We start from the raw sequence: 25,153 nt of genomic DNA on the forward strand, positions 1-25,153 counted from the left end.
CCACATAGTTAAACAGCATTCATTTTGATTATCAACTAATCCATTATTTTAAAAAATAATTATAAGTCGAAGTGCAGAAGGTTAACCGGTTCCCAATGAGGGAACTTCTCATTCCTTTATGATTACATTTGTTTGATTTTAGTTGTGAATACATACACTTGGACTACACTTGGAATGTATTCATTAGAAATTCAATTAACAGATTAAACAATTGCAAAAAATAATCATTAATTGCATTTCCACCCTACCAGAACAATTGTTTTGCCTTTCAGAATCAGCCCTGGAGGTCCATTATTGATAAAGCCAAACAGCATAATGAGAAGGGATACACAGTCAAAGTATCCTCTAATAAACGGTGTGCAAAAAATAAGACTACATCTAGAACCATGACTCAACCAATGTCTATTCTACCTGAATACCTCAGTGGAACGTTTTTTTTTTTTAAAAACATGGTCAGCCATACAGATATTTTAGGACTGTGGTATACAAGAGACAGTAACAGTAGCCGTCCTTTCTTTGTTTAAGTACAGTAGTTTGAGATTTTATAAAGCACTGAGGGTGCAGTTCAGCAGATTGAAATGGGGTTACCTGGAACAGCAGGTTAAATGATCTGATCTTATGTGAGAATCTTATATTGGCAAAATGAATCAGTTCACTCAACTACATTTAATTTGAAAGTGTATAGGATATTCTTGATCTGTTATAAATGATCTGGCTTTAAAAAAAAAACACACCTCTGTGTTTTACAATATAAACAAATGTGCACATAATAGATATATTAAGAACATCTCCACAGCCGACAGTGACTTCTCCTTGTAGTTCCCCCAGTCTTTCAGCTGAAACTAAAGGTAGACACGGAGGACCATCTGAGGGTTGGGTGTCAGTGAGGGGCGTTATCTTGATAAGTGCAGTTATTCAACTCTCCCCGTAATAGAAACCCACGGTGACTGTGCTTTTACATTTACAGTAGTTCCTCATTCTGTACTTTTTAATATTGTCCTGTACCACTTCTTGCCACCAGAGGGCAGCACTGCACTTTTGGCTTTGCAGCCCCAGAATGCAACACTTCCCACTCGACTTCAACCTTTAATCTATGATTGATAAGTAAGAACCTTGTACAGACAACAGTTAACGAGGGCGTGTTGCATAACCTCGTTTATTAGAAATAATCTTGCACAATATTCCAGTGTCAGGAAGTCCCCAATGATTCATAATGACTAACATATTTCTTTATTACTGCATTTGTCTTCCTAAAAGTCTTTATTACATGAATTCACATTCCCACTTTATAAAATCACTCAAATCTCAGAGACATTTCAGACACTTCAGGCAACCATCAGCAACAGTTTCTGTTTTATAATGTTGACATTTGAGAAAGGCACTTTCACATTATACAAACATCTCTGATGTATTTCACAATGGTATGAAACATTAACATGATGAATTAATCAACATCCATACATGTAACACAAATAGGCACTGTAGGTAGTAATATACTGCAACTATCTTTCATTCAGGTCATACAAAGAACTGGACAGACAAGCATCCCTCCGACAATTCATATGATAATGATTTCCCTGACCCGGAATGTGTTCCTAAATTACAAAAAGAATCTCAAGTTACCTTTAATTTATTAATTATATAGCTTAAGTTAATATGGATATAAACATACAATGGATTCAAAAATCACATTTACATTTTTTTAAAAGGAATGTAAAAATCTAACTGCATAATACAAAACCTTTTGATTTGGTGAAGACTTGTTCGAAACACCCACCCCCTGCCAGAATAACTCATTATTTGTAGCAATTTAAAATGAGTATTTTTGTATAAAATAATCTAGAACACCACTGGAGGGGAGACTGTATATATAACCCCCTTTGAGAAGTGATGCAGTGCTGCTGTCACTGTGTTGATTACTTGTCCTTCTGCAGAGAGGTGTAGTACTCGACCAGCACCTTCCAGGCCTTGGGGGCCATGAACCCATTGGGAGGGTTGTCTCCGCTGCGAGCCATGTTCCTCATCTTGGTGCCAGAGATGAACTCAAAGTCAGCGTGTCTGAGAAAGTGAGCATTGAAGAAAGAGTAGTTTAAAGAGAGAGTGGGAAGGACAAGTTAGTAGAATCATACCATAGGGACCTACATAAAACCACACTGAAATACAAAAGAGTGGGCCTAAGAAATGAGATAGAATTTATAATAAATACAGTGCATCCGGAAAGTCTCTTCACTTTTTCCACATTTTGTTATGTTACAGCCATATTTCAAAATGGATTAAATTAATTTTGTTCCTCAACATTCAAGACACAATACCCCATAATGAACAAGTGGGAAAAGTTTAAAAATATTTTTTGTAAATGAATTAAAATAAAACACTCAAATATCACATGTACATAAGTATTCACACCCTTTACTCAATACTTTGTTGAAGCACCTTTGGCAGCAATTACAGCCTCAAGTCTTCTTGAGTATGATGCTACAAGCTTGGCACACCTATCTTTGGGCAGTTTCTCCCATTCTTCTTTGCAGATCGTCTCAAGTTCCATCAGGTTCATCACGTCCAGAGACGTTCAATCGGGGTCAAGTCTGGGCTCTGGCTGGGCCACTCAAGGACATTCACAGACTTGTCCTGAAACCACTCCTTTGTTATCGTGGCTGTGTGCTTAGGGTCGTTGTCCTGTTTAAAAGTTAACCTTCGCCCCAGTCTGAGGTCCAGAGCGCTCTGGAGCAGGTTTTCATCAAGGATCTCCCTGTACATTGCTGCATTCATCTTTCCCTTGATCCTGACTGGTCTCCCAGTTCCTGCTGATGAAAAACATCCCCACAGCATGATGCTGCCACCACCACGCTTCACTGTAGGGATGGTGTTGGCCAGGTGATGAGCGGTGCCTAGTTTCCTCCAGACATGGTGCTTGGCATTCAGACCAAAGAGATCCATTTTGGTTTCATCAAACCAGACTATTTGGTTTCTCATGGTCTGAGAGTACTCTAGGTGCTCCATGGGGGCTTTCATGTGCCTTTGGTGCTTCCTTCTGGCCACTCTACCATAAAGGCCTGATGGCGGTGGAGTGCTGCACAGATGGTTGTCCTTCTGGAAGGTTCTCCCATCTCCACAGAGGAACACTGGAGCTCTATCAGAGTGACCATCGGGTTCTTGGTCACCTCTCTGACAAAGGCCCTTCTCCCCCGATGTTCAGTTTGGTTTGGGCAGCAAGCTCTAGGAAGAGCCCTGGTGGTTTCAAACATCTTCCATTTGCAAATAATGGAGACTACTGTGCTCGTTGGGACCTTCAATGCTGCAGACATTTTTCTGTACCCTTCCCCAGATCTGTGCCTTGATACAATCCTGTCTCTGAGGTCTACAGACAATTCCTTGGACCTCATGACTTGGTTTGTGCTCTGATATGCACTGTCAACTGTGTGACCACATACAGTATAGACAGGTGTGTTATTTTCTAAGTCATGTCCAATCAATTTAATTTAACACAGGTGGACTCCAATCAAGTTATAGAAACATTTCAAGGATGATCAGTGGAAACGGGATGCACTTGAGCTCAATTTTCAGTTTCAAAGCAAAGGGTGTGAATACTTATGTACATGTGATATTTTCATTTAATTATAACACATTTGCAAAAACATTTTCGCTTTGTCATTATGGGGTATTGTGTGTGGGACATTAAGAACAAAAATGAATTCAATCCATTTAGAAATAAGGCTGTAACATAACAAAATGTGAAAAAAGTTAAGGGGTATGAATACTTTCCGGATACACTGTACATATTACAGTGCAGAGGACAATATAAGGATTCATAGTTTTATTTAAAAAATATATAATGTTTTGGCTTGAGAGATTTGGGCCTACACATGTGTGCAGGAGGATATATTGTAAAACTGAATCAGAATTTCACAGAAAGTCACAAAAATGCAGTTAATAAGGATGTACTGCACATTTGCTCCAGTTTGTTTTGCACTTGGGTTCAAACCGGGACAACCATGTCAGTAAATCTTTAATAAATATAAATAAAAAAAAGGATCTGAAGTAGACAACAGGACCAAAAAATTAAACAACTGCAGATTTCTTCTTCACGTACCTCTCTTTGTCGTAAAAGTCCATCGCCTGCTTTGTCTTATTGTAGGCGGCGACCCTGAAGGGGATGATCTCCACGGAGGTGAGGCCCGGCGCCATGGTGAGGACCTTGCTTCCGTGGGTGGGGTCATACAGGTCCTGCTTAGTCTCCGGGTGAGGCATGCCAGCTGGGTCCCGGCCAACGATATAGAAGTTTGCCCCGGCGACCATTCTGGCTCTACAGTGCCACTGAACCTGATTACGCAATAAATAACAATCAGGTTCATATTTAATCACACGTAAATGTATGGTAGAACTGTAGAGAGTGACCGATGGTAACCTCTGGCTAAAGAATAAGCCAGCGCTCCTCACCTCTGTGGGTCCAGCGTACATCATAGGTGAGGGGAAGATGGCGACTATGGTGCTGGAGGGGTCCAGGACGCCCTCCTCCAGCACAGCAGAGTGCTGCTTCATCCTCCAGGCCAGAGGCACGTCGTCGTCTTTGGTCCAGCCTCCCAGCGGGTGCAGCAGCAGCACGGGGTTCTTGTAGCCGCGCTCCAGCAGACGGCGCTTGGTGTCCTGCATCAGCAGCGCGTGGCCGTTGTGCACCGGGTTACGCAGCTGGAATGCAAATACCGCATCTATGGAGGACAATGTGGAGGAGGGGGACAAAACTAAGTTGAAAGAGTAATAATAGCAGCATTGTTGTGGTACAGTGGAGCCGTTGAGCTGATGATTGGTGCAGCTTGGAATGTGGAGCTTCTTGTGCATTTGAATACTTTTCACACAAAACATGCCCATAATACTCTCAACTTATTTTGCATTTAAGGTCACCTATTATGCAAAATCCACTTGTTCCTGTCTTTTATACATTAACATGTGTAAAGAGATTCTGAAAGTTTCAGGAAAAAAGATTCGCTCACTTAACGTCATAACGTTTTTTTGGCTTGTGTAACCATTAGCCAATCACCAACCAAGGTGACCCCCCCCCCCCCCACCTTATCACCTGAATGTCCTCCTAGAGCACCATTGTGTTCTTTTTAACCAAATATCTCTCAGAGGGGCGTGGCTCCTTATTTTCATCTAAAGTAACAGACAGAGAATCAGCACTTTTCAAACAGGGCTGAAACAGAGGGGGTTATGGGACGCTACAATGCATGATCTGTTTGGTATTTGGAGCCAAACACTTCAAATAAATGTTTTCTATATATCTGAGACCTATAATAAAGTAATGAAAAACAGTGTAATATGGGACCTTTAAATTGCTTGTGGTTTGTGATAAAAGGGTGTTTATATTCTATATTTATCTTATTGTCAACAAATCCCACAAAAAAGACTAAAACCAACAATGAATGTATCTTTTTTAAGGTGGTTTGTATTAAGTAAGTGTAAGTAACTGTTTAAGTGTAGCAAAGCCTAGCTTATTCTTTCAATGTCATTAAGTTCCAGAATAACAATTACGAGCTCGGAAAGGTTTTTCCTGTTCATTGGGTTTGTTGACATTAAGAACATATAAAACAGTGTCAGCCAAATTGTGCACATCACAACAACATGCTAGCACCAGTAACAAAACTGCCACTTGAACCAAAGAGCAGCAAAGCATTGAAACAGAAAACCCATACCCTGTTGTGCTGCAGATAAATAAGTGACAAGACTTTGAACATAGTATTCAAATCCTAGTGAGCAAGAGACAGTTCTTTTTCATTGTTCTTTACTTTTCAAAGAAACTATACGTCTCCATTGATCACTCCACACAGATCACAAAAATCATCATGCAGCTAAAAAATTACCATTTTACTTTTTGCATCTGGTCCTTTTTCAAGTTCTTCTGAAAGACAAATGGTGCACTGCTAAATACATTGCTTTCATTTGCATGTTTATTTGTGTTTTTCCCCAGCTGCGAAGGATATTTTGTTTATGTAATGGTATTCATCTTGAATGTCACCTTGGTGGCTACTTGCCACACATTGTAAGCCCTTTTGCCTTCTCTTGTAGTCGCTGTAGGTCTGTAATTAAGTCATTTCTTACCTGCTTTCATGTCTTTAAACTTCTGCTTCAGCTCCTGTGGAGTAAGGCGGTACTGGTCGAGCCCATCGTTCCATTTGATTCGCTCCAGCACTTCCAGGTCACCGCCTACCAGCCAATCACCTCCCTCCAAAATCATCTGGACAAGGTGATAAAAGGAGAATTAGAATAGCATAATAGAATACTATAATTATGATTTACTTTCCAAAACTCACACATTTAAATATTATCACTCTATAACCCAGGCAAACAAAGTGAGTTTGCAGATCAATCATGTGGAAGGTATAACGTTTATAACTACGTGTTGAAGACATTTGATGAAAGCCTTATCACCTTAATGTGAGGGTGCTGTGGACAGGTGGTGCCCCACTGCCTGGCGCAGCGTTCCTCCTTGCAATGTGGGTAGAACTCGGGGTTCCTGAGAATAGCGACGCGCGAACCCTGGTACTCCAGAGCGACCGCCGCACAGCCATCCAGCTGCTGCTTAATCTCCGAGGCAACAGGCAGCACAATGGGCACTGACAAGTTGATGGCCCCACCTGAGACAAATGCGGATACGGTTAACTTAAGCGGTACACAAAAGCAAATATTGTGACAGAACTAATATTTAAATTTACTGCACACCCGTCACAACCCATTTTTAAGGTACGACTTTTCCAGCAGCTATCCCGGACCAGGACTAGTAAATACACTTTAATTAGAACACATATACCCCTATATTGAGTCAAATACACTTGGACACCACATGCTGCAAGTGAGAGGACATTAAAATGAGGTAGCAGCCACATTTTTTTAAAACTGTGGACGAAAAGTAATTATAAAGCACTTTAAATAGTTGCAAAAAGTAAAGACAACAGTTGAAATAGACAAGTGAAAGAAAAAGTATGTTTAAAAGCATGGGGATAGATGATAGTTAACTGAAATGTAAAAAAAAAAAAGCATCTATATAATGGCTCTGTGTTGTACAGCCAGCTTTTTGTTATTTTTTCTGTGGTAAACGGTTTTCTCTCTAGGAACATATCAATTGTTTGGATAGGTGTGACTGAGTAGCTTTGTTTAAAAATAGGGTGCCCCCCGAGTAAATATGTGCCCTCGTCTCTCACCATCCAGCAGGTTGCCGAAGTGTAAGACCTGCAGGAACTCTCTCTCTCTCATGAAGCCCTTCAGCGGGCTGGCCCAGCCTTCTGACAAGACCTGCACCCACTGTAGATCCAGCTGTGGACAAAGAATAAACACCCAATATATTCAGCATTATAGACGTTTAACGCCTGGATTTAACTGCCCCAATGGTATATGGAGTACCATCAAATCAGTAATTACACCAGGAATAAAAGGATCAAGAAAATTTGGAGGTTTTAATACTGGGTAACACTTGCATTAAACAGCCGTATTGCTCTGCTGACATATTTATGGTGAATATATAAACCATAACAAGATGGTCTGATGCGACATACACAGCTATGGATAAATAATAATATGTTTCGTTCTTATTTCAAATACACAAATAGAAAAGTGGAAATTAACCATTTGATCCCCCGACAGAGAATATACAATTAAAAAGAAGGTTAATTTATATGTTGTCAAGGTTAAAGTGCTGCTCTGATTCAATTATCATTATTTCCACGCTGCTGCATGCCTGCTAGGCTTTTATTTTTTCATTAGTACCCAGAGAAGTTAGAGCAGACTACTGCCATGTCCAGTATTGCCCTCCATGTCCATTTGCAGTATTATTAGAAAAATCATGTATACTGGAGCTGTGTGTTACCTTGGTGATGCTGATGGTGGGAAGCGTGTTCGCGTCAGCCAAAGCAAGATTCAGTTTGTTGTCTTTAACAAAGAGTTCATTCACCTCCTCCATGATCTCGCCTGGTACAATGTTCTGTATGCAAGGACACACACATATTATTAACATCAGAATGAGATACTGTGGGTAATGTAAGACTGCAACTCATTTTATTTTAAACCTGATTAATGTAATTAAGTATTTCATAGTAATACAAAACGTTTAATAGTAATACAAATCGACCCATTCCCATAGTGAAGACCAACAGTACAAAGACAAACAGCAGATATTTATATTTGAGAAGTTGGAAGTAAAGAATGTTGTGCATTTGAAAAAGACAATGTGTTTGATATTTATTCAATAAATGTGCCACAACTGGCCATTGGTGTCCCATACTGGTGCCAAACTAATTATTGGCATTGCATGGAAGGAGATACAAAAGGGTAATACTCTTGGGAGTGCAAGAATATTACCAGTTGCCTGATCATTCATATTGCATATACAACATTGTTCTACTGTCATCTTTCAAAGGAATGCCGGTGGTTATGCAAATCACACACAACTTGTGTATCAATGAATATTTTCTTGGGAACTCATTATGAAACTCATATGCATGTATGTGTGCATGCTTGTATTCTGATCCAGGATATAATAGTCTTCTCAGCCATAGTGAACAGGAGGCCATTTTCAGAAAATATTTCCCTGGTTTTGCAGCATGTTTTTATTTAAAAGTGAGTCACCTCTGCTTTAGCATATACGACTTTTCGTTCAGCAAAGCTTTAGTCTAGGCAGCAGAAGCAGTGTTGCATGTCGGAGCGTGGCAAAAAGTCAATCACTGAGTGCAAAGTTAAACTTAAATGCTACTTATTCTCATCTGTAAAAGCTGTAATGGTGAACATCTTTTAATATACAGAAGGCACCTTTCTAGTAATCCAAAGCACATTTCAAATAAGATAATAATCTTTTAAATGTTAAATGTAATTATTGTTTGCTCTGTGATTAATGCTTAATCTGCTGTTGGCAACCAAACAACTCCAATGGTTGTTGAAAGCCCTGCCTTTTCAAGTCTTTATTGCGTCTTGTCTAAATGTCTAAAATCATTGTTTGTGAAAGCCTGATAATATAGCCCAACCCTGATTACATTAAACCAGTTTGGGACAATGGATACTTATTTAAAGGGTATAGGCTAAATGATCTGTGTACTGACAGTCTTAAGGATTTTACATTAACGTCACTTGTACAGATGTCTCTTTGTCATATCCCTCAGCTAAGACCTGTGGTGTTTAAATATAATATTTGTCCTGTCCCAGGGAAAATGTCATACAGAAATGTAAACTGACAATGAGGATGCGACACCCACCTGCTCCCTGAGCAGCTCCAGCACCTGATGCAGGCACTCGTTCACTGTGAGCTCTCCGGTTTTCAGCACAAGATCCGGCGCCTCAGGACGCTCATAATCTGCATCAATCCCAGTGAAACCTGACAAAGAAATGTGAAACCATGAAAAGAAATGTCATTGAAATCCCATCAGCCTTCATATTACATTTCTATTTCAATGTGAACAAGGGCTTGGCAATGCTTGAATCATTTTTTTAGTGACGGTAAGAATTGGCAGGAGGTTTCCTGAGGTGAACATTGTTGCACAGACCTTTAATCTCTCCAGCGCGAGCCTTCTTGTAAAGTCCTTTTACATCCCTGCTCTCACACAGCTCAAGAGAAGCGTTGATAAACACCTCAAAAAATGGCAGCCCTACACCTGCATGGATCTTCCTCGCCTCTTCCCGATCCTGTGGAGGAAAATAGTAGATATGTTTAATTAGAATGTGGTTTAAAGTTGAATTACGTATTCCACACGGCTGATATTTTATGGACAAATATTTCTGTTTAAAAACCTTTCAACAGATCTTTTGAACTATTTAAATATAACAGATATGCATCAGTATAGTGTTATTTGACAGCCATTTTAATTAAGTCCTATTCCTGTTTTTATTTAGTCAACTCATCCTGTTTTTTCATCAAGTTTTAGTTGAATGAAAATCTGGGCAATTCTTCTTATTTAAGTCAAAGAAAATTGTACTATAGGAGATTGTAAAAGTGTATTTTATTATAGTTTTAGTCAATCAAAGCTGTTGAAATATAAGCCTCCTTTAGTTATCAGAATATAATGAACACATTAACTCGTGTTTTATTTCTCCAAAGCCCTAATGAGTTAATTGTTAACTTTCCCTATCCCTAGTCCTATTGAAACTTAATCCTGATATATCATATTTCATCTTCTCTTATCGTCATTGAAAAACAGATTAAGGGAACGTTTTTATTGTTTAATCTACTACAGTCAAGTATTAATTGGTCAGACATATTGCTAGTTTATAATTAATGTGATCAAAAAAAGGTGGTTGGCAAACAATGTTAGTCACAGTTTTAATTCAACATTAGCAGCACTTGACTTTGGGCTCTTAATGCTTTCTGACCTTGCTGAAAGGAGAGATGAAGCTGGTGACGCACACCATCCCGGCATCAGCAAACAGTTTGGCCACCTCAGCAATACGCCGGATGTTCTCCTCGCGGTCTACGGAAGAGAAGCCCAGGTTCTTGTTCAGCCCTTGGCGGATGTTGTCTCCGTCCAGTGAGTAGCACGGAATAGCGTGGGACACAAGGAATTCTTCCAGGGCAAAACTGATAGTAGTCTTTCCAGCACCCGATAAACCTAAACAGAAAATGTGACAAGACAAGCAAACATGAGCGCATTGTTTTTTAACAGTCCATATCAGATGAACCTTTATGGAACCACATTATGAGCAAATGACCAATAGGTGGAGACGGTAGAGATTTACCGGTGAGCCAGATGGTGCAGCCTCTGAAGCCCCCCCTGGTGCCCACCACCTGCCCTCTCTTGGTGCGGCTGACATGGTGGGCCTGGTACACCACATTGGTCGACCTGTTGAGATCCTAAAACAGAAGAAAACACGCTCAGATAAAGACAAAACTAAAGTGGGGGACAGCTTGAGGTAGAAAAAAGCTAAACAGGACTTTACTAGTTGTAATAATCCATCTGATTTAAACATCTGTACGCCAATCCAAAAATGTTGTCAAGTAAGTATGAGCGATATGAATGAAAGGTATCACAAAATAACAGAAGATCTATAACAGTTGCGAAATCAGAACATGACAAAAACCTGCAACCTTAGAAACAAGGAAAATATGACACTTTTATAATATCCAACATTTTAGTGAAAATGTTGTCTCATATTACGATTTCGCTATTTAATCAATATATTGCCCAATTTGCCCAGCACTAGATCTATCCATAATTATGTTTGACATGAGATTTGTCTTATAAAGATAAAACTGAGGTAATGGTTTTTGGAGCCAAGTCAGAACGTATAAAAGTTAGCGCTGAGCTTCAGTCTGCAATGTTCAAAACAACAGATAAAGCCAAAAATCTAGGTGTAGTCATGGACTCTGACCTGAGTTTCAACAGTCACATTAAAACAGTTACTAAATCAGCCTACTATCACCTAAAGAATATATATAGGATTAAAAGACTAATGTCACAGCAGGATTTGGAAAAACTTGTCCATGCTTTTATCTTCAGTAGACTCGACTACTGCAATGGTGTCTTCACAGGTCTCACTAAAAAATATATTAGGAAGCTGCAGCTGATTCAGAACGCCGCTGCTCGAGTCCTCACTAACACTAAGAAAGTGGATCACATCACTCCTGTTCTGAAGTCTTTACACTGGCTTCCTGTGTGTCAAAGAATAGATTTCAAAATACTGCTGCTGGTTTATAAAGCACTGAATGGTTTAGGCCCAAAATACATTTCTGACCTCCTGCTAAATTATGAACCATCCAGATCTCTCAGGTCTTCAGGGACTGGTCAGCTTTCTGTCCCCAGAGTCAGAACTAAACATGGTAAAGCAGCATTCAGTTATTATGCTCCAAATATCTGGAACAAACTCCCAGAAACCTGCAGGTCCGCTGCAACTCTGACTACTTTTAAATCCAGGCTGAAGACTTTTCTTTTTGTCGCTGCTTTTAATTGAACTATTCATATCTTAGACTGCACTGTAACTTTTATCCATGTACTTTTTCTTTTAATGTTTAATTGAACTATTCATATCTTAGACTGCACTGTAACTTTTATCCATGTATTTTTTCTTTTAATGTTTATTTCATTAGCTTTTCTTTTTAATGACTGATTTTAAATGCCATTTTCTTAATGTCTTTCATTTTTTGTAAAGCACTTTGAATTGCCTTGCCTTGCCTTGCCTTGCCTTGCCTTGCCTTGCCTTGCCTTGCCTTGCCTTGCCTGCCTTGCCTTGCCTTGCCTTGCCTTGCCTTGCCTTGCCTTGCCTTGCCTTGCCTTGCCTTGCCTTGCCTTGCCTTGCCTTGCCTTGCCTTGCCTTGCCTTGCCTTGCCTTGCCTTGCCTTGCCTTGCCTTGCCTTGCCTGCCTTGCCATTGCCTTGCCTTGCCTTGCCTTGCCTTGCCTTGCCTTGCCTTGCCTTGCCTTGCCTTGCCTTGCCTTGCCTTGCCTTGCCTTGCCTTGGCCTTGCCTTGCCTTGCCTTGCCTTGCCTTGCCTTGCCTTGCCTTGCCTTGCCTTGCCTTGCCTTGCCTTGCCTTGCCTTGCCTTGCCTTGCCTTGCCTTGCCTTGCCTTGCCTTGCCTTGCCTTGCCTTGCCTTGCCTTGCCTTGCTTGCCTTGCTTGCTGCCTTGGCCTTGCCTTGCCTTGCCTTGCCTTGCCTTGCCTTGCCTGGCCTTGCCTTGCCTTGCCTTGCCTTGCCTTGCCTTGCCTTGCCTTGCTTGCCTTGCCTTGCCTTGCCTTGCCTTGCCTTGCCTTGCCTTGCCTTGCCTTGCCTTGCCTTGCCTTGCCTTGCCTTGCTTGCCTTGCCTTGCCTTGCCTTGCCTTGCCTTGCCTTGCCTTGCCTTGCCTTGCCTTGCCTTGCCTGCCTTGCCTTGCCTTGCCTTGCCTTGCCTTGCCTTGCCTTGCCTTGCCTTGCCTTGCCTGGCCTTGCCTTGCCTTGCCTGCCTTGCCTTGCCTTGCCTTGCCTTGCCTGCCTGCTTGCTTGCCTTGCCTTGCCTTGCCTTTGCCTTGCCTTGCCTTGCCTTGCCTTGCCTTGTTGCCTTGCCTTGCCTTGCCTTGCCTTGCCTGCCTGCTGCCTTGCCTTGCCTTGCCTTGCCTTGCCTTGCCTTGCCTTGCCTTGCCTTGCCTTGCCTTGCCTTGCCTTGCCTTGCCTTGCCTTGCCTTGCCTTGCCTTGCCTTGCCTTGCCTTGCCTTGCCTTGCCTTGCCTTGCCTTGCCTTGCCTTGCCTTGCCTTGCCTTGCCTTGCCTTGCCTTGCCTTGCCTTGCCTTGCCTTGCCTTGCCTTGCCTTGCCTTTGCCTTGCCTTGCCTTGCCTTGCCTTGCCTTGCCTTGCCTTGCCTTGCCTTGCCTTGCCTTGCCTTGCCTTGCCTTGCCTTGCCTTGCCTTGCCTTGCCTTGCCTTGCCTTGCCTTGCCTTGCCTTGCCTTGCCTTGCCTTGCCTTGCCTTGCCTTGCCTTGCCTTGCCTTGCCTTGCCTTGCCTTGCCTTGCCTTGCCTTGCCTTGCCTTGCCTTGCCTTGCCTTGCCTTGCCTTGCCTTGCCTTGCCTTGCCTCCTTGCCTTGCCTTGCCTTGCCTTGCCTTGCCTTGCCTTGCCTTGCCTTGCCTTGCCTTGCCTTGCCTTGCCTTGCCTTATGGCACAACGTGGCACTTTAGTGATAATCATAGCAAGACTTGTTTTACATGCTCGGTCCAAAGAGACTGTGTGGATAAATGGCTGTATTGACTTCTCAAGGGGAGGGGTAGTGGAGTGAGGCATGATGGGAGGACTGACTGGACAATGTGTCCAGTGTGCTGCCTGCAGCCCAGCGATGATGTGGCAGTGCCCACACGTTCGCCCTCTGTCCGCACCCACCTTCCCCTCATACCTGCATCCATGCCATGGTTTCACTTTTCAAATCTCTCTTCTTTCGCCTCTCAAAAATGACTCTCCCCCATGCTTTCCACTAATTGTAGTTATCTTGACATGCAGGCTATTTGCCCTCAGAGGGTTTCAGTCTCCACCTTATAAAAGTGTTTAAGTGGCCCTTTATTACACATGGTCATGGACCTATAAATCAATTACCTTGACTTGATCACACAAAACGTTGTGTGTTTTAATAAGAGCGACACAGATATACTATATATTATGTTTGTCTTTCTAATGGAGGGAATCATTACATTTGCTGGGTTTATTAATTTATCAAATCAGTACCAAAAATGTAAAGAAAAGTTTTTTAAAAATAGTAGTGCGATGGGATGTAAAAGTATAGTACTGTCATTATTTGTGATTATGTATCTTGAGGAGCACCATTTGAAAGTAACCCACTGTTCCCACTGAAAGTTAATAGGTAGTACAAAGGTACTTAACATGCTTTTATGATGGGCCTCATTTCCCCCAAAGGACACATTGCCAATGCCTACATGATGTATATATTTTGTCTGTGCACTTACATCAAAATCAAGGCACTTCATAACTGTGTATTCATCAAAGAGTACCTTCAAGGCTCCTTGCTTTAGAAATGCTTTTAAGCACAACTATTACTTCACTTCACAATACTAATCATATTTTATGTAATTCCATTTTCTCTTTTTAAAATGTGGCTTGCTTTTAGATTGAATTGACCTACTGAAAAGGACTTTCCACTGCATTCCTTCCTTTATAGTGAACTTACAATAAACTCTAATTCGGAAGACCTTACATAACTCTTTTCCTCTCTACAGCTAACATCCTCCTTCTCAGGAAATCACAAAAGATCAATTATGATGATATTGTGGTAGTACATGTCTCTGCTGGAAACTAGTGAACATTTTCATCACCAACTGGTCGGTCACTTCAAATATGAATTGTTTTTGCCATAAAATTACAGGAATGCCCCCATTTACACATCTAAATTGATATTTCTGTTGAATTGACAACCAGTCATTACTCACTTTGAAGTAGCTGGAAGCAACAACCGAGTGAACCCATGCATTTCTCTTTGGAAATAAAATACAGGGTTTCTTCGTAAAGCAGCACATTTGCTTTGTGACCAATACATTCTAGTTTGCCTATTAAATAAGTTGCTGACTCTAAGAAAAGGACTCACCTTGTCTGCTCTAGTGCACACTATGGATGTATCAGGTGCACACTTTTTTGCCTACAAAATACACAAAGGTCTTTGTGCATGGAAATGTTTTTGCTTACAGTTAATGGCCAATGTTATTCTTATAGTTTTTAAGATGACTTCACATAATGTTCTACAAGTAAGCAGCATTCCTGTGTGCAGCATCAGACTGCCTTTTCACAGTGGCCTCTTTCTCTCCCTCACTAGCGTTATGAATGGACCAAATTGACATGGGAAAGTTACTACAACAACCGGCCTATTCAGAGTCAATGCAAGTCTGTTACCATCACACCTGGTAGTTAGTAAATTACAGTAAAGAGGCAGAAAAGCGAACAAGGCGTTGCAGAAAAGGGTGTTTAAGCAGCAATGCAGGTTACTTGTAATTGACAAGTAATCGACAATAAATACTGCTTTTTCGTGCAACCGAGTTTCAACAAAAAGGAAAGTGTTAATGTGTATTAATAAGATTTATTTGACACACAACTCCTCGGGAGGAGTGTTAAATCTCGGGCGCTGGCGGCTTACAGACACTTGGCTGAACTTTTGACAAAAATCTCTAGGTTTATCTGATGACAGTTTGAATTACAGTTGTTTCTCCCTCCCCAATATCTCCACATCTACTCACCGTACGAAGCTTTTTCACGCCGGACATGTTTCGAGTGTAACACCGCCGTATGACTGCTGAACACCGGGGACTCGGACCGCTTCGGACAGGCCTGGATGAGGGAGCTGGAACCTCCAAAATGTGGTAATCGAGAAAGACGGAGTGGGGTTTAAAAAGGGACGTCCAGCTTCCAAGACACGTAGCATTGCGCTAGACCAGCCTCCAGGCTTTCTTCTACTCCTCCTCCGAAGCATAGACATATGCATACTTCTTTAGTGTAGTTGAGTAAAGTTAGAACGATATTGGCAGATTCGGATTTCACGGATCAATAACTCATGAACAAAACGTTATTCACACACAAATGATGTCTCCTATGTACCGTGGTAAGGTTGACAACGAACTACAATCATATGTTGATAAAAAAAAAACAATATGCGCCGTCCTCAAAACTGGACAAATTACATTGGTCTCTATCTGCAGCCGGAAAAGGAATGAGTGCTCAGGGACCGTCTGCAAAGTGCAACTCCGAAAAAAGAGAATACAATAATATTCAATAATATTCACTAGCGTCACTATTATACAGTGGAGTGCTACCAAACTCACTACACACATCAATAGTCTCCTGGTGGTTGGACTACAGCAGAGAGTTTGGAAGAATGTGCTTTTGAATAATTTTGGTGAATATTTATAGTGTAAAATCTTCAATAAATATGGTATAATCTTCAATAGCGTCACTATTATACAGTATATGTCTCCCAAACTCACTACACACATCAATAGTCCCCTGGTGGTCAGACTACAGCAAAGAGTTTGGAAGAATTTGCGTTTGAATAATTTTGGTGAATATTTATAGTGTAAAATCTTCAATAAATATGGTATAATCTTCAATAGCGTCACTATTATACAGTATATGTCTCCCAAACTCACTACACACATCAATAGTCTCCTGGTGGTTGGACTACAGCAAAGAGTTTGGAAGAATTTGCTTTTGAATAATTTTGGTGAATATTTATAGTGTAAAATCTTCAATAAATATGGTATAATCTTCAATAGCGTCACTATTATACAGTATATGTCTCCCAAACTCACTACACACATCAATAGTCTCCTGGTGGTTGGACTACAGAAGAAAGTTTGGAAGAATTTGCGTTTGAATAATTTTGGTGAATATTTATAGTGTCAAATCTTCCATAAATATGGTATAATCTTCAATAGCGTCACTATTATACAGTATATGTCTCCCAAACTCACTACACACATCAATAGTCTCCTGGTGGTTAGGTCCCCAACACATTATATCATATATTTTGCATTTAAAAGGTCAAATGCTTATTTTTAAAAGCTTGGTTTTACATTTTTATTACCCTCTACTATAAAACATCAATGTTATTTACCCAGGATATTCAAAATGCTAAATAATTAGTCTGATTTTAGCACAAGTAGGCCAAATTGTTGTGTCCCAAATCATGTTTGCTCAACTTCTCTAACAGATATAAACAAAGAAATCAAATTCTACATTTTTGTCACTATTGTATAACCCTTTTATTAATATTCCTCACCAAATTTAAATTGTTGTTAATTCAATTTTCTTGATTTAATTTTTTTTTAAAGTGTGTGTCCCCTGTTTTAATGTCCCCCCTGTTACTCTGATTTGAATCCCTCTGGACACGCCCCTTTACTATTCTACTATTTGTATGACTCAAGAAGAAGGATACATTTTGAGTGGGAAAATCATCTTCAAGAAGCAGAGTAAGTATGCACTCTTCCTTCAACGATTTTTTAATGTTTTTAACGAACTTAACTATTGCGGTAAAGCATAACATGTCCACCCTGTTATGCTCATTTTGTGTGGAAACTGATCAAAATGTTTACATTTAGAAAAAAATGTGAATATATCTATCAAATATCTTTCTCTGTTGTCACAAGTGCTAGCTTGATTATCATCACACATGTATCAATAGCCAAGTTTAGCATGAAATGTCCACCTTGTTACCGTCTACCCTGTTACTATTTTTCACAGTAACAGGGTGGAATTATTTAAACATAATATCCTGAGCTTAACCAAAACATGTTTCTTATACTTTAACAAGCCATCATTCAGATTAAATTAAAAAAATTATGTTTTTTTATTTTTATTAACCTAGCTGAAGTTAGTTAGTATTTGATCAACTGAAATGTTACTGAATTAAAACTACAAACAAATGTTATTTGTTCCTGTGATGTAATATTACACATTTTAAAATGACAAATGACTATTTTTGCAAACCAAAACAAAAACCCAACTTAGTGTTACATATTTGAACACAGTTTTTTATTATATGTGCTTCTAAAAAGTTTACTTTTTATCTTTTTATATTGAGAAAAACTATTTCGCTTTGCCTTTCCTCCTTTAGGTTAGAGGAAGTTTGAAAATAATGGGAAGAGTTAAAAAAGGAAAGAGGGCCCAGAGGAAGGACTTATGGGCAATGGCTGGTGGAATGGAAGCATTGGTCCGAGGACTGAAGAGTGTTCACATTACCAAAAGAGATACAGGACATTCTTCATATATTTGGTCGGAACTCGCTATAATCCTTTTTGGTCATGATGATAAGAAACACCGTCATTGGCTGTGGGTTGTATGGACCAACAATCGAAAAGGATTGAGGGATTTGATCAATAAACGTCAAAAATCATTAGAGCAGAAGGAAGTTCAGGTAATGGAGGAAAATCAAAACGAGAGAGATGTTGGAGGGGAATGTTCTGAAGACTGTCTTTCAAAGGACTTGCCTCTGAGCATGATTCAGCATAAGGTATCAGATGAGGACATAGACAAGAATGAGGCAGAAGACAAACAACAAAGGATGTCTTCTCAGAGTGGACTTGAAGATGACCAGTTATCAGATGAGGACATAGACAAGAATGAGGCAGAAGACAAACAACAAAGGATGTCTTCTCAGAGTGGACTTGAAGATGACCAGTTATCAGATGAGGACATAGACAAGAATGAGGCAGAAGACAAACAACAAAGGATGTCTTCTCAGAGTGGACTTGAAGATGACCAGTTATCAGATGAGGACATAGACAAGAATGAGGCAGAAACTGAAGAACAGAATTTGCAAAGAGGAGCACAAGATGTCAATAAAAACACAGGCACCAAAACACATTGGCGGAAGTTGCCAGTAGTATCTAAAAGGTTCGGAATAACAGTAAATAGAAAGAAATGGCAAAAGATTGTTCCTTTGACGGGTTCAAACAAACTGAGGCAACCGTGGACCGACGTGTTGTACAAGAGTTTCCGAGAGAAAAATCCCTGTTGTACGCTTGCCTTCAAGAGTCACCACATAAAAACTCCCAACAGCAGGAAAATTAAAAGTCCGTACTTAAACATCTGTGCAGTTTGTACATTCCCTTCCTGCAGGGCCAAATTCTTCTTTAAAATCCAAAATCAGCCAGTGGGAGACACCCTTGTTAAAATACCTGTGCTGCAAAGAGGGAAAATGGCACACAAAGCAAATGAGACAAAATTCCGACCAGCAGCAAACAGAAGAAGAGGCAGAATTGCAAGAGCCCTGCATAAAGGAGTGAGTCAAGTATTTTACAGTAAACTTAAAAAAACACCTGTTGCTGAACTGATTTCAGGAAACATAAGCCGTAGTCTGAACAAAAATGTTCTCAAAGTGATACGTTCAGAAGTAAGAAGAGGTAAAAGAATCCATGAGGATGTTTTCATGGAGATGTACCTCACACAAATGATCATTAAGGAATGTGACTCAAATGATCGCAGGATGCCTGGGTACATACAGCATTTTCAAGTTGACCCATTTGGAGTACATATGTATTCTGAAACCGGAGTAAACATAGTTGTGCAACACCTGAGAAAGAAGAAACCGCTGACCCTATATCTAGATGCTACAGGTAATGTTGCATCCAAAGATCCAGGTCAGACCAAAAGAGTGCTTTATTACTGCCTCACTCTTCCTGGAGGTGGTCAGCAAGTACCTCCCCTCCCAGTCTGTGAAATGCTGACAAATGAACACTCCATTCCACCAATCACATTCTGGCTAATGCAGTTCCTCCGCAAACTGTCACAGTACACTAAAATAAAAGTACATCAGGTAGAAACAGACTACAGCTGGGCCCTGCTCCAAAGTGTTCTCCTTTCTTTTAACAAAGAGAGCATTGTCAGTTACTTGGACAGGGCTTTCGCTATCTGTTCAAAGCTGAAGTCATGGAAGGAAATCAAAATGTTGACAGTGCTACACATTTGCTCTGCACACGTGCTGAAAGCTGTAGCTCAGTCAATTGGGAGAAGAACTGCAGACAAGGGTTTGAAGGAATTTGCAACATTTGCATTTGCGAGGTTGCAAAATGCTACTTCAATGACCACAGCACTACACATCTTCCGCTCACTGTGCACTGTGTTGATTGGAAAGCACAATTCCAATGCTGTCCTGATCCATCTGAAAGCCATGAAGGACTTCATAAAAGAATGCAGGATTCCCGACATGGAAGAGGGGGACAAGTTAGGAGACAGTCCCTTAACTCAGGAGGAAGATGATGAAGAAAGAAGAAATGCCCACACAATTGTTGGCAGATCTCCCTTCACATATGAGTTTAGGAAGGTCATGGAGGAGGTACAGGGAGAGCTTGAAAAAGAGGAGGTCGAAACCCCACAGGATGAAAATCCATACTTTTGCCCTGGCATTGTTGATGTCCTTTTTGACAACTATCTAGGGATTTTTCCCCTTTGGAGTGGGCTGCTGTTGGGGAATTTGAAAAGATATGCAACTGACACAGAGGAAGACACATTTGGCCAAAGTAAAACAAGGGACACAAACTGCCATGTGGAGAGATGGTTTGGAATAGTCAAACATTCTATTCTAAAAAAGCAGAGACGACTGAGGCCAGCGACATTCATCAGAAAGATGTATGGCTCTCTCCAGGGGAGGTACAGAGAACACATAATGGCACATCACTTATCTGAGCAGTTACTCCTCAAAACTTTGCTACCAAAAGACATCAGTCAATCGAAGGAAGGTTGGGCAAAGAGAGATGGAGCAAAGCCTCGCACTTCCAGCTCCATATATTACACCACTCCAGACATTCTTCCAGTTCCAAAAAGAGCAAAGTTAACTCTGAACACTGGTGAAGATATTCAGAGCAGCACAGATGTGGAGAACAGCAGCAACCCCACAAGTAAAGGGTCCAAGCCTGCAACAGAGGTATTGTTTTGCTATATTAAAATGTATGCTTTAAAAAGAGTAACAAAGTAAGCAATTCTTCGAGCTATAAAAACAACGTTAAGAATGCATTAAAAACGTTTTAGCATGAGGCAATCTTTCTGTCATAGAAAACGTAGAAAATCTAAATGCCGAAATCTCGAATGCTGTACGAAGTTATTATGATACCATTGTTCATTTCATTTTAGGTTGATGCCCTTTGGACATGCAAACCAACTGAAGTTGTTGTGGCTGTTGTAAGACATGCTGAAGAGAAGCATAATTTCACCCTGAGGCACAGAGAATTTCAGAGTTTGAGACCTGACGAACTCATCATAGGCGAGGCAAGTATTTATTAAAACTTATGCTGTACCGGACTGCTCATCTCACGTAAGCCATATGTTAATGATTCAATTGTTGACAAAAAGTATGTAAATGATATCCAAGTAAATTGTTAGGCCAGTCCACCTGGAGTGTGACTTTAAATAGACCAGTTTTAATTTATCCATTCTAAAATGATCTGACAATGATGTGATTAAAACCGACTTTGGCCTCTATATTAGCTGGCATTTTGTATGACTATTTCCCCTACAATTTATCCAAAAGGTAATGGAATGTTACATTAGAGGCATCCTCAACCTGAAGGATAATGCTGGTCGTCTATATCTCCTGGATCACTACACCATGGGTGTAATCCTACACGGCACCCGAGAGCAGATAGCCAGGCAAGAGCTAAAAAAGGTGAGTGAAACTGATTATTCAAAGTATTTTCATCCCTTTAGTATTGTAGGCTTGAGAAAGGAGACAGATATGTGTCTACAGGCAACTTCCAGCGTTATTATATGTATGTCGTTTTTGGAGACATTTGTTTTGTTTTTAACCAATACATTTATAATCTAAGCTTCCCTTTTTTTCTTGTTCCTGTTGAGAAAAATAAAAAATGAATACTGTGTAAATTAAATTATTGTTTTGCACCTGTATATTATAGAAAATAACACTTATGTTTACATGTTCCCTAATTTTTTCAGGTGACATTTGATCTCTATGATGGAGCCATTGGATTTGTCAATATAAGAAATGTGCACTGGAAGTTTGTGGTGAGTATACAGCTACTCGTGTAGTCATACTGTAGCTGCTTTTAGAGTTTGCACATTTCAAGTTCATCAACTATTACTTTGAAGATGTATGATTACATTTATTCAAATGCATACAACTAAATATACATTGCTATTAAAACATATTGCAATACATTACTCATATACTGTGACAGAGTTAAGACTAACATGTGTATCTCATGCAGCCCCATTTTGTAAATGCATCTTTGCCTCAGGACTGATTTAAAAATGCTTCTTTTAGTTTTAATGTCTTCACGTTCATCTATATCATAGGGAAACCATATAACATGTAGTCCAAAATAAGTACTCATTCAAACATTTCTCATTGGTGGTCGCTACTGCTCCGCTAAAGATTTGAGTCTTCTGACCCCAAATTGTGCAACTTTCTTTCATCTGATATCTTTAATTATTTCAATACTTTTAAGTCTTAATTATACCCATTTAAAATGGGTAGTTATTATTTTAGTATTACTTTTAATAGCTTTTTTAACAGTTGAAGTGATTTTAATAACTGTGGTTTTCATTTTTGAAGAAAAGCTGATACATTATTGTTGCTGCTGACATATTGAAAAAGGTTTGGTTTAATTATACCGTATGCTACTTTTTAAAACAGTACCTCCATGCCCTTTCAAACCACATTTATGTGGTTGATCCTCTGCAAGGGTCAAATGAAGTTGAGGACTCCAGAAAGGCTGCTTACAAATTTGGGTAATATAAAATATATTACAGGAAATACATTGGTTAAACGCACATTTGGTAAAGGCAAAGAGTAAGCGCCAATTACATTTTATTTCCTCTTGTTCTAGAGAGTATTTCAAGATGCGCCGGAACAGACTGGGAAAAGAGGACTGGGTTAGCATCAAATGGCAGCCTGGAAAAATAACCCACACCTTCCAGAAAGATGCCACCAGTTGTGGAGCCTTTGTCATGCAGGTGATTTAATGCAACATGTTGTGTTCATTAATAATAAAGCATTTTATTTTAAAGGGAAATTCAAAAACACGTCATAACGTCATGTTATTTTACCATCTGTCCAGATGGCCAAGATGACAGTGAAGGAATTTCCCAAAATTCCAAAGACGTTTCACATCAAGTCATCACAACATCTACGAAGAGACATGGCAGAAGAAATTCTCAGAGGATCAGGTATTAGCCAAAAATATGAAATGAATATATGGACGGCTTCCTGTAAATTGAACAGTAATACACCGGTTATTTTTTCAGTTTCAAAGGATGACTTCTGTTCCTTCTGTGGAATTGAGGACCTGCCCACAACTGCTGTTGATGCTGTTTGGGTGAGACTAAATGATGATTTTTTTTTTAAACTCCAGAAGATAATCTGAATAATAGATAATATATAGATCATCTGGAGTTAGATTTCAGGAATAACATAAAAGTAATGACATTTTGTATATTTGTATGCATTACAGGTTTCCTTTTGTTTTTCTTATAATTTGTTAAAGTTTTAGCACAGTACAGATAAACCTGAATAACAACAAATATTTATATATACTGTATATAAAAAAAAGTATAATCTCTTTAAAATATAAATGAATATGCCTGCTTTACAAGTGTCCTACACTTTACATTTTCTTAATATCTTTGTTGTATTTGTCCCCATGTAGATTCAGTGTGAAACTTGTGGGAGATGGTTTCACACGCAGTGCCTCGGAATGCCTGCTGCACGAATACCCAAAAAGAATACCCCGTGCTATTGTGTTTTGTGTATCCTCACAAACTAAAGAGGCTAGAGGTGAGTTTGTGTAACTTTTACCAGAGGTACCAGGATTTGGGGAGGTAAGGCTTGTAGTTTGAACTACTACCACAGTAGAAGTAGTGCACTTACAAACGGCATGTGGGGGGAAATCCAGCCCAGCCAGTGATTTGAAATCGGCTAAATGAAAGCTGAATTTTGTACAAAACAAATAAAAATCCAGAAAAAAGCTTTGCTAAAGATTTTGGGCAACTGAAGTAATGATTAATATGTTACGGTGTGTGAAGCAGGTAGGACCCAAATGCAGATTAACGTGAAAATTCCTTTATTTCAAGGCTAGGATATAAACAAAGACAAAACAGAACACTGACCGACGAACTAGTCATGACACAAGACAAAACGACAAAGACAGACAGAAAAACCAGAACTTAAATACACACAAGACTAATCACACAAACAAGACACAGGTGAGGAGGGAGGAGAAAACACAGGGACACCAGGTGAACACAATCGGGTAATCAGACACACCAGGGAAACTAACGACAGGGAACCACAGACAGATCTAAATAGGACAAAACACAACGCAGACAGAAAACCAAAGATAGATCTAGACAAGACAAAACACCATAAAGACAGATCGTGACATAATAATCACCTGTCCATAGTTTTAACTTGTTATATTCTTAATTAAGATGTTAAATATATTTTCAATTACAGATTAAAGTAGTCACAGATGTTCATGATGTTTTCCATGTCTGACATTAGATTGTGGATTTGTTCATTAATATTGTACAGTAAGATAGGTGAAAAGCCTGACATTTTTTATTTTTCAATGTTAACTTTATTTTGTCTGTTCCATCATTCACCAGTAGTTTTCCATTCACCTGTCTCACCTGTTAACCACACCCACGTTTTTGCTCACTGTCTTTCTCTTCTGCACCCATTAGCTTTACTACCAGTATTTAAACCCTCACCAGACACACACCCGTTGCCAGATCGTACTTTGCCTTCATGCTAGTCTTTCACGCGTGTGTTACTAGATTGCCTACCCGGTTCCGACCCTGCCTGTCCCCGACCTGCCTGCTCTGCCTGATCCCTGATCCTGCCTGTACCTCCGTTGACCGCCTCGCCTGCTCCCTGACCCTCTGCCCGGCCCTGACTCACCTTCTGCCCGCTGTCCTCTGGTTCGTTTGCCTGCCCATCATCCGGCTGATACTGTTCTGTTATCCCTCTGCTCTGGTATTATTACAAATAAAGTTCATTACCAATACTCCTTGGTTTGGTTTCTCGAGTGCTGCATTTGGATCGTTCATAAGATTGTGACCATTTTACTGTTTCATAGCTAATGAAAAAGTTGTTTCATGTCTTAATTTATATATAACATACTGTAGCCTATATACAATGTGTAACATTGAATATACAGTATGTTATAATACATTATAAATCTTCCCCAAAATTATTCCAAAGCAGATTCTTCCAAACTC

The 25,153-nt window shown here is 40.0% G+C and overlaps 2 protein-coding genes across 8 annotated transcripts; one reads left to right on the plus strand and one right to left on the minus strand.

Moving 5' to 3' along the window:
* Positions 1–1,137: 1,137 nt before the first annotated feature.
* On the minus strand, positions 1,138–15,915 carry LOC117560894 (bifunctional 3'-phosphoadenosine 5'-phosphosulfate synthase 2-like). The gene is made up of 12 exons (XM_034237999.1): positions 15,664–15,915; positions 10,708–10,822; positions 10,345–10,580; positions 9,522–9,660; positions 9,234–9,352; positions 7,856–7,969; positions 7,194–7,305; positions 6,424–6,629; positions 6,094–6,229; positions 4,438–4,706; positions 4,091–4,320; positions 1,138–2,058 (listed from the first exon to the last, which is right to left on the minus strand). The coding sequence occupies exons 1-12, from the start codon at positions 15,688–15,690 to the stop codon at positions 1,917–1,919; spliced, it is 1,845 nt and encodes a 614-aa protein (XP_034093890.1). The 5' UTR covers positions 15,691–15,915; the 3' UTR covers positions 1,138–1,916.
* Positions 15,916–16,735: 820 nt separating this feature from the next.
* Positions 16,736–24,939, plus strand: LOC117560893. 7 transcript variants are annotated; one of them, XM_034237992.1, is made up of 10 exons: positions 16,736–17,391; positions 18,036–20,843; positions 21,050–21,184; positions 21,447–21,581; positions 21,869–21,937; positions 22,569–22,663; positions 22,762–22,888; positions 22,993–23,101; positions 23,180–23,250; positions 23,581–24,050. In XM_034237992.1, the coding sequence occupies exons 2-10, from the start codon at positions 18,057–18,059 to the stop codon at positions 23,695–23,697; spliced, it is 3,645 nt and encodes a 1,214-aa protein (XP_034093883.1). In that variant the 5' UTR covers positions 16,736–17,391; positions 18,036–18,056; the 3' UTR covers positions 23,698–24,050. The 7 variants fall into 7 exon arrangements, with proteins under 7 accessions (XP_034093883.1, XP_034093889.1, XP_034093884.1 ...); XM_034237993.1 differs by lacking the exon at positions 16,736–17,391 and having other exon boundaries at positions 17,766–18,629; positions 18,714–20,843; XM_034237995.1 differs by lacking the exon at positions 16,736–17,391 and having other exon boundaries at positions 17,766–18,545; positions 18,714–20,843.
* The last annotated feature ends 214 nt before the right edge of the window (positions 24,940–25,153 follow it).

This window comes from Gymnodraco acuticeps, unplaced genomic scaffold, assembly GCF_902827175.1.
Source record: "Gymnodraco acuticeps unplaced genomic scaffold, fGymAcu1.1, whole genome shotgun sequence".
NCBI classification, from domain to species: Eukaryota; Metazoa; Chordata; class Actinopteri; order Perciformes; family Bathydraconidae; genus Gymnodraco; species Gymnodraco acuticeps.